We start from the raw sequence: 9,216 nt of genomic DNA, 5'->3' as shown, positions 1-9,216 counted from the left end.
ATTTCGTGATTTTGTTTGAGGGCAAAGGTTTTCTGGATTTGTGTATTTGATAATATAGTGAGGTATCTCTCTTTTGTAGCAGTCAGTCAGTTACTTCATTATCTAGCTGGCTAGCTATTTCATCAATGGACGCTTTTTAGTATTCTCTCACGAAATGAAGATGCGGCCTGGGAAAAAGCTGTGTTGCTGGTAAATCTCCCTGTAACCTTCATCTCAGGATTAAGTAGCGGGTGACCGAATTTCTTTTAATTTAATGACAAGGTTCCCGGCGTTAAGGGAAAATAACAATAATGCCATGGTCTTGTTATTGCATTACCTCCTGTATGATTTCTTTGTAACTCAATACTCGTCCCAGAAGAAAAGGAAAAGAAAAAGAAAACAAATCACACGGAAAATATGTTGTGGCATGGTCGTCGACCCGCACCCTGTATTACACCACTTGCTGAAGCAGATCTCGGAAGAGCTTCTGTTCTCTGGTGAAAACTGTGGCGGTCTTCCCACGCGGAGAAAGAATCATTTCGCTGGCCATTTCCATTCCTGTGAGGGATGATTATGCAAATGAAAGAATGAGTAGGGGGGCGGGGGTGGGGGTGGGGAGGCTTGTTTTCTTGTCTGTATCTTTTGTCTCTGTTTCCATCTCTATCTTTATATCTGTCTGTCTCTCTGTCTGTCTGTGTCTCTGTGTCTCTCTGACTCTGTCTCTCTTTCTCTCTCACCCTCATCTCTCTCACTGTCTTTCACCGCCTGTCTGTCTCTTTCTGCCTCTGTCTGTCTGTCTGTCTCCCTCTGCCCCCCCCCCCCCCTCTCTCTCTCATCCCCCTCTCACTCCCCGTCTGTCTCTCTCCCTCTCTTTCTGCTGCCCCCCCCCCCCCCAACCTTCCCTTCTCACTCTGCCTGTGCGATATGTTCGGACACAGATCAGCAGCCAACGGAGTCATGAATAGTTTGGTCGAGGAAAGCATTTCCAGAAAATTGTATCCGAATGTTTCACGTCACTTGCCAACTGGGTTCTTCTTCCCTTTCTCTCTCCCTCTCTCCCTCTCCATTTCTCCGGTTATGTCTGACTGTCTGTCTGTCTGTCTGCGCTTGTGTGTGTGTGTGTGTGTGTGTGTGTGTGTGTGTGTGTGTGTGTGTGCGTCTCTCTCTCTCTCTCTCTCTCTCTTTCTCTCTCTCGCTCTTTCTGTGTGTGTGTGTGTGTGTGTGTCTCCATCTCTCTCTTTCTTTCTCTGCGCGCACACACACACACACACACACACACACATATATATATATATATATATATATATATATATATGGAGAGAGAGAGAGAGAGAGAGAGAGAGAGAGAGAGAGAGAGAGAGTAGGTTAAATGGAGAAAGGGCAGATGTAAAGCTTTTGTGATTCTTCCACAATGCAAGCACAGACCTGAGGATGTACGTATTGATTGTTTGTCCACTGTTCTGGTTGCCCCGACAGCTCGCAGTCTCCGGACATGGCTAAAAGGTGGGGGTGGGGAGTGGACGTTAAAAGCAAGAAAAGAAAAGGGGGAAAAGATATAGAAAAAGAAAGTTGGAGGAAGAAAGAAAGGCAGAATGAAGCAAAGAAAGACAGAAAGAAAGAAAGGCAGAATGAAGAAAAGAAAGGAAAGTTAAAGGAAAGAAAGACAGACATATAGAAAGAAAGGGCAGGAAAGATTTTTTTTTTATATATATAAGAAAAAAACCCACATAATTATAAAGAAATGGTAGGGGAAAAGAAAAGAAAAGGTAAAGGAAAGAAAGAAAGACAAATGGAATCAGCAACAACAAAAAAAAGAAATGAAAGAAAAAAAAGATGATGGATGGAAGGAAAGATGAATAGGAACGAAACAGTGACAGACGGGGACAGACAGACAGAAATAGACAAACAGATAGACAGACATAGACAAACAGATAGACAGACAGAGACCGACAATGTGTCTTCTTTTACATACGCATTGTGTGTGTTGTATTCTGCTGAGGCTTGGTGTGTTGTACCAAATCGTACTGACACGATCTATCTATCTATCTATATGTCTGTCTGTCTATCTATCTATCTATCTATGTTTTTGTGCACGCTGATATGTGTGTGTGTGTGTGTGTGTGTGTGTGTGTGTGTGTGTGTGTGTGTGTGGAGTGTGGGGTTTGTTTCTGTGTCTGTGTCTGTGTGTGTCTCTGTGTGTCTGTGTCTGTGTTTGTGTGCGTGTCTGTGTCTCTGTGTGTGTGTGAGTGTGTGTGTGTGTGTGTGTGTGTGTGTGTGTGTGTGTGTGTAGTGTGGGGTTTGTTTCTGTGTCTGTGTCTGTGTGTGTCTGTGTGTGTGTTTGTGTGCGTGCCTGTGTCTGTGTGTCTGTGTTCCTCTGTGTTTCTGTGAGTGTATGTGTGTGTGTGTGTGTGTGTGTGTGTGTGTGTGTGTGGAGTGTGGGGTTTGTTTCTGTGTCTGTGTCTGTGTGTCTGTGTGTGTTTGTGTTTGCTGTGTGTCTCTGTGTGTCTGTGTCTGTGTTTGTGTGCGTGTCTGTGTCTGTGTGCCTGTGTGTGTGCGTGAGTTCATGTGTGTGTGTGTGTGTGTGTGTGTGTGTGTGTGTGTGTGCGTGCGTTCATGTGTGTGTGTGTGTGTGTGTGTGTGTGTGTGTGTGTGTGTGTGTGTGTGTTCCCGCCTGGTCGTGAGCGTTATGAACAGCTGGTGCTCTTCACGTCTTCACGTACCTCCGTTCCTTCCCTGTTGAAATCTTTATTAATCCGATTGGAAATTATGTATGCATTTGAGCACAGTGGTCAGCTCCTTTCGTTCGTTTCAGACCTCACACAAGCAAGGCAGGCAGAGTGATCAACGTGGAAGCGTACATGATGATTCCTACAAATCAACGCGCGTGTAAAAAAACCAACGGGACCTGCTACGGAACAATACAGTGAGACGGTCACGTCACCTGACCTTCTGGCCCGGAAGCGGAAGTGGGAGGTCACGTGACAGGAAGTGGGTGGGTGGGGACTGTATACTTACACAGCGGGGGAAGGAGAAGGAATATGACGACGCCGCCCGTTGTGAGTGGCGGGGGAGAGGAGTCGACGACGACGACGACGACTCCCGGCTTACAACTGCATCTGGTGGACAGTGATGACGAGCCTCTGGACGAAGGAGTTGGAGGGCCTCGACGACCGTCCACTGCGTCACTGTCAAGGTCAGGCGAGACTCGTGTTAATTCAAGGTTAAAAGGTCCTATGTTTTGTTTTGTTTTTTTTGGGGGGAGGGGGGGGGTTGTGTGGGGTTTTTTTGTTTGTTTCTTTTGGTTGTTTTTTTGTTTGTTTGTTCTTTTTGTTACGGCCATCGGAGGCAGTGCTTGCACATTCACTTTATCAGGGGTTCGGTATAGGAGGGCAAAGGCGGGGGTCCAGTCCTCTCCCTTTCCGCCGTTTTAGCCTTCACCAACCGAAGTCAGGTACCCATTCACACCCACCAGGGTGGAGTGAGGCAAATCAGAATAAAGTGCTTTTTCCAAAGGACACAACACCATGCCGAAACGGGGTCTCAAAACCAGGTCATTAGTGAACGCTGGATCAGAAGTCCAACGGCTGCCCGACTCTGCCTCGGCACCTCCGTAATTATAGGAACCCGTGCAGGGCATTGATTGACCCCTTAACTGCTGCTGACGATTACGCTCGTCTGTAAAGGGTTGTCACGTCACTGATGATAATTATAAGATAGAGCTTACCTGGTCAGGGTGTCAGTTACCATTCTGAAATTAGGACACCTATTCCTCCTGGGGTTGCATTACTTTTGTTCACAAGGAATCAATCACACCACTGATAATAAACACACACAAAAATCACTGCCGTTCAAACTCTTGTTGCACTCATCAGCAGTCATGGACTGTTGTTAGTTGGTGACTCTGCTGTTTAGGCACAACACTGCATGACAGAAGAAGCCGCAAGAAAATGGTAAGCTTAACAAGCTGACACGTGGTCAGGCTTTGATTTGGATCAGTCCTTATCGCCTTGGTAAATAATTATAGTTTGGCGAAACCAGCTGAAGAAGACAGCCTGATGTCACTGCGCTTTTCTGAGTTCTTCCACTTCTCCCCTTCCACCTGTTCCATCCTCCCCCACACCCCTCCCCCGCTGGAAACTGTCCACGACCTGTGATTTTGTTTTGACTGAAGCTCAGCCTCCCCACTGAACCCACCCTCCCTTCCTTCATCTCCCTCACCTCTATGAAGGGCCACTGGGGCGCCGCACAGAAGAACTGTTCACCAGATTTCTCCAGGTCTGTCGGTTGTGTGTCGAAGCCTGTGCGCGCCTCTGCAAATGGTTTTCCTTTTCATTCTGCAATGTTGTCAGTCCATCGTATTTCGATGTCTTCTCCTCAGTCTCTCTCCCTCAACAGTTCCTTTGGGGTTATGTTGGTGGTGTTGCTTTCTCCTTTTCACTCCCCAGTGGTGAGTGTTGGCCTAGTGGTAACGCGTCCGTCTAGGAGGCCAAAGAATCTGAGTGCACAGGTTCGAAACCCACTCTCGCCAGTATTTTCTCCCTTTCCACTAGACCTTGAGTGGTGTTCTGGACTCTAGTCATTCGGATGACACGATCTACCGAGGTCCCGCCGTGTGCAGTATGCGCTTAGTCCACGTAAAAGAACCTACGGAAATAAAAAGATTGTCCCTGGCAAAATTGTGTCGAAAAATTCACTTTGGTAAGAAAACAAAAGCATTTTCAAGCAGAAATGAAAACAAAAAGAAATAGGGTGGTGCTCTCACTGTAGCGACGCGGTCTCCCAGGGGATAGCAGCCTCCTGAATGTCAGAGAAATCTGTTTGACGAAAAAGTAATACAATACAATGCAATACAATACAATTAGTCTGTCTGGTGGCAAATGGTAACAACAAACACACGCTTACAAGGAACGTGAAGTTATGAAATATTGACAAGACAAAAGCAAATACAACAACGACGACGACAACATGGAAATAGATTTTTTTTTTTTTTTTTTTTTTTTTTTTTAATACGCTGAACGCTTACAAAGAATTGTTCTCTTTGCAGGTTTCGGTCCTGCCCTCAGCTGAGCTCGGCAGACACGCACACCCAGGACTCCCCAGAGAGTGAGGAATACGGCCTTGGCGCTGAACTGTGTGTCGGCAGCGTGCACTTTACGCAGGGCTCTCCACGGATAGCTCCACGACGCCAGAAAGACGGCGGCGACGCTCCCGACCGCGCTCAGTCCCCCAGCTCTTCCGACAGTGACCAGAACCACGATGGTATCAAACCTACAGGTGAATCCTCACGTGCTCGAGGCAAAAGAAGCATGGACACTGCAGCTGCTGCAGTCCTTCCCAGGGCGGTGGGGAGGTCCAGGCTGGACCATATCGGGCTGGGCAGAACGACCTCCATAGACAGCCCTTTCAATGAAGCCGCGGTGCGCTTCTTCGAGGACTCTCATCACCCGCGTTCTGAAGAGCTGGGAAGCGAGAGAGGCAGCCGTCCCCTGTCGCAGTTCTTTGAGGAACCCCCAGAGCTGAGTCTCGACGGTCGGCTGACGGTGACAGAGGATGGAACCTCCGTTCTGCTGGGAGGAGGGGAGCGCACTGGCAGCTACCACCCGGACCAGGACAGCATCGACAAGTGTGCCCGCTGGCTGCAGAGCCTCAAGATGACCAGCGGGGACAGACTGAAGTCGCGTAGCCACGTTCAGCTGCCTCCCATTTGATGGACAGCCTTTTGGAAGTAGTTCTGAATGGGTGATCAGGGTTCAGGCCCCGGGTCCGGACATGGTATTGTGTCCTTGGGAAAGGCGCTTCACTCCAATTTCCCTCACCCCACCCAGGTGTGAATGGATAGACACGTGGCAGAATCGAACAGGCGTTGGACTTCTGATCCAGTGTTCACCAGTGATCAGAGTTCCAGGCCCTGTTCCCGGGCATTGTGTTGTGTCCTGGGGAAAGGCACTTCACTCCGATTCCCCTCATTCCACCCAGGTGTGAATGAGTACTGACTGGACTGTTAGGGAAAAGTTAAAACGGCGGAAGGACAGGATTGAGTCCCCGCCACCTTTCTATCCTGTGCCGACCCAGTAGACACAGTGGATATGAATTCACTGATCCCGATGGCTGTTTAAGGCTATGGGACCTTTAACCTTTGGCAGTAGACAGTATCACATGGCCTTCTTCTTCGATGTGTCGGGCCCATATGCTTTATTATGTCACCATTCCTGTGACCTCATAGATTCAGAATGCCACCTTCAGCAGTCAGCGTGTCTCCTGGCAAAGATCCAAACTCTCATAATTCTGGAGATGGTGAGTGACACAGGCGATGGCCTTCACTTTTCACGGGACTGTTTGCTTTAACTGAAAAAAATCTTATGAAGCAGCTGTTATGTACATTTTATGGTCCACCATTAAATATATATTAAAAATACGTTTTTTGTTTTTTTCAATTTTCCTTCCACCTTTCCTTCCTTCCTTCCTTCTTTCCTACCTTCCTTCTTTCCTTCCTTCTCCAAACAGATTCCTTCTTCTGGAAATGCATGTACAGAAGAAGAACACTCCAGGACACTGTTTCTCTGTGATCATTCTGCCTTCATCGTTATTTCAATGGTAAATAACCACATTTAATGTGATCAAAGTTACAAGGAAGGAGGTGTGGTAAAATGCTTGGAATGAGTTCTCGGCTGGTTACGTGGTTGGTCGACTGCTGATGGCTGGTTGGGTGCATGGTTTGTTGCTTTTGTCGTGGGATGGGTTCCTCTTTTCCTTGAAGCAATGGATGGAGAGAGAAAGAAGGTGGATTACGAAAAGACATACGACTTAATGCAACTATAAAAGACTGACAGGGATGAGAGGTAGATGTGGAGACTGAATAAATGAGGATGTATCATAATCTGAAGGAGGAAAAAGAATCCTGGAGCGGAAAGCAAGGCGGTGGAGGAAAAGGGAGGGGAGTGGGGGGGGGGGGGGGTAAGAAAGGTAATGGGGTGTCAATTTTCCCCGTTATTTCGAAGAAAATCATTCCGGGATTCAGAAATATGTCAAGTCTGTCTACTCAGTAGCATAATCTCTCTAGTCACGATTTATGCTTTTATCATGGAACTTAAAGGCTAGGCTTGTTTTTGTGAGTGCCTGAGAGGATGGTGGAGTTTGGGAATTCGTGTTATTGCTTCTTCTTCTTCTTCTTTTCTTCTTTCTTTTTTTTTTCCTTCCGCACCCGTCGTATGGAATCCCCACCCCACGCTGTCTCTTGCTCACGAAAGGTAAAGTTCAGCATGCAACAGCATTGGAAACAAGAGTTACAACTCATAGCTTTGCTACAGCATACAGTAGCGTTTATGGTTTGACCATCCGTTCTGTGTTGTATTCCACCTTTTCTGTTTTTGGTGGTGATTTTTGTTATTGTTTCAATCTATACATTAAATGACTGAAATATCTGTTGTGATTTGGCGTTTTCATAAGTTTTTTAATCTATCATCATGTTAGAATTTTTTTTTCGTGATATGATAATCACACGTGTATATGTGTGTGTGTGCCAGTGCGTGTGTGTAATGGTGTGTCTGTGTGTGTGTGTGTGTGTGTTTGTGTGTGTGTGTGTGTGTGTGTGTGATTGCGTGCGTACGTGTGTGTGTGTGTGTGTGTGTGTGTGTGAGCGTGCGTGTGTGTGTGTGTGCTTGTGTGTGTGCGTGCGCGTGCGTATATATGTGTGTGCGCGCGCATGTGTGTTTTCGAGCATGCGGGCTATGATCGGGTATATTGAAACACGCATTTTAAAGAAGCTCTCGCATTTTGCTGAAGAACAGTTGCGGGTGTAATATTTTGTTGTGATGGTTCCATTATCTTTTTTTGTGAATGTCAATATTCTAATTTCACGTATGTCCAGGTCGATAAGAAAATGACTAAACCTTTTCAAAACATCTTACCTGTTCAGGCTTTTCAGTATTATTTTATTTTTTGTCGTTGAAAATGTTCTGGTCAGTTTCTAATCAACCTTCATTGACATTCTTAGCCCTGGTAGAAAGCTCCTCTCTGCAAGCTTATATAAAACTGCCCCCTTCCTATTTTGGAACAAAATGAACGTGGCTATATATAGGAGCTGATGAGAAACGATTCTTTTTAATTTATTTTTCATTTTATTACTTTTTTTAAAAAATCTCCATCAATGTCTTCAAAGGCTAGGATGTGTACTTCATTTCTCATTAATGAAAAATAAAAAAGATTTTAAAAATGATGAAAAACAAACAACTAACGATTAATTAATGAGGTGGTGCGTGTCTTGAGACATTCTGATGTTGGATTTGTGTGTGCTTCAAAGTTAAGAAAAGAACGAAAGCTGATTAAAACAAACATAAATACATGTTCCAACATGATCATTAATACACTATCTGCTCGGAAGACGTACTTGATAAAATGTTGCCATGTTTCTGCATTCTGTAAATCCACAGGTTGTGGTAAAGAGGTATTTCCGCAAAGCTTGCATGTGTGTGCGAGCTATGCAACCGTGTTTGCAAAATGAGTTGTTGCCAGTGAGTTGTTCCTGTTCACAAGCACGCCACAAAGAATCGCACGTGCAGTATTACGTGCACAGCACTGGAAGACACTTGTTATCATCATGAATTATTACATCTGTGGACAATTTTCTTTTTGACCGCTCCCAGTATTTCACATTGTCATATAAGCTTAATTCACTCAGCCGAGACGCTGAGGCAGAATCACTTAGGCGTTTATCGGCGACACAGAGCAGTGCCCCTGCAGAACAGGCAGCCAGACAACAGAACATCTGCTGCAGTCCTGCCCGCTCCACCAAGCGCTCCGAGAGAAAACCTGGCTCCCCAATCCCAGCGGCCCGGAAGCTCTACGGAGGATTGGAGGACCTGCGACGTACTGCCGCCTTCGTCGAGGAGACGGGGGAATCCATCTGATAAATGAAGAACGAGACAACACTTAGGCGTTGGACTTCTGATCCAGTGTTCACCAGTGATCAGAGTTCTTGGCCCCTTTCAGCGAGATGTGTCCTCGGGAAAGGCACTTCACTCCGATTTCCCTCCTTCCACTCTGGGGTGATTGGGTAGTTCTACCTGATTTCAGTTCGGTTGAGTAAGGTTAAAAAGGCCACTGACCTTCCCATGCCGAGCCCTAGACACAGCGGGTATGAATTCACTTCCCCGAAAGCCGTAAAGGGTGTGGGACGTTTCATCTCAACATTTGAACTCCCCCAGCCCTATACGCCACATCATTTTCAGGGCAGGACTG

General features: G+C 46.4%; 1 protein-coding gene across 3 annotated transcripts in view; it reads left to right on the top strand.

Moving 5' to 3' along the window:
* The window catches only part of LOC143279557 (uncharacterized), a 62,042-nt gene extending 55,168 nt beyond the window's left edge, over nt 1–6,874 (top strand). For all 3 annotated transcript variants that reach the window (XM_076583627.1, XM_076583630.1, XM_076583628.1), the window contains 2 exons: nt 2,792–3,172; nt 5,024–6,874. In XM_076583627.1, the coding sequence (XP_076439742.1) occupies nt 3,018–3,172; nt 5,024–5,687 (819 nt within the window). In that variant the 5' untranslated portion in view covers nt 2,792–3,017 and the 3' untranslated portion in view covers nt 5,688–6,874. The remainder of the gene's footprint in view (nt 1–2,791; nt 3,173–5,023) is intronic.
* Nucleotides 6,875–9,216: the final 2,342 nt, after the last annotated feature.

This window comes from Babylonia areolata, chromosome 2, assembly GCF_041734735.1.
Source record: "Babylonia areolata isolate BAREFJ2019XMU chromosome 2, ASM4173473v1, whole genome shotgun sequence".
Taxonomy (NCBI): domain Eukaryota; kingdom Metazoa; phylum Mollusca; class Gastropoda; order Neogastropoda; family Buccinidae; genus Babylonia; species Babylonia areolata.
The sequence above is the reverse complement of the archived record's forward strand: the minus strand, read 5'-3'. Positions and strand labels throughout refer to the sequence as shown.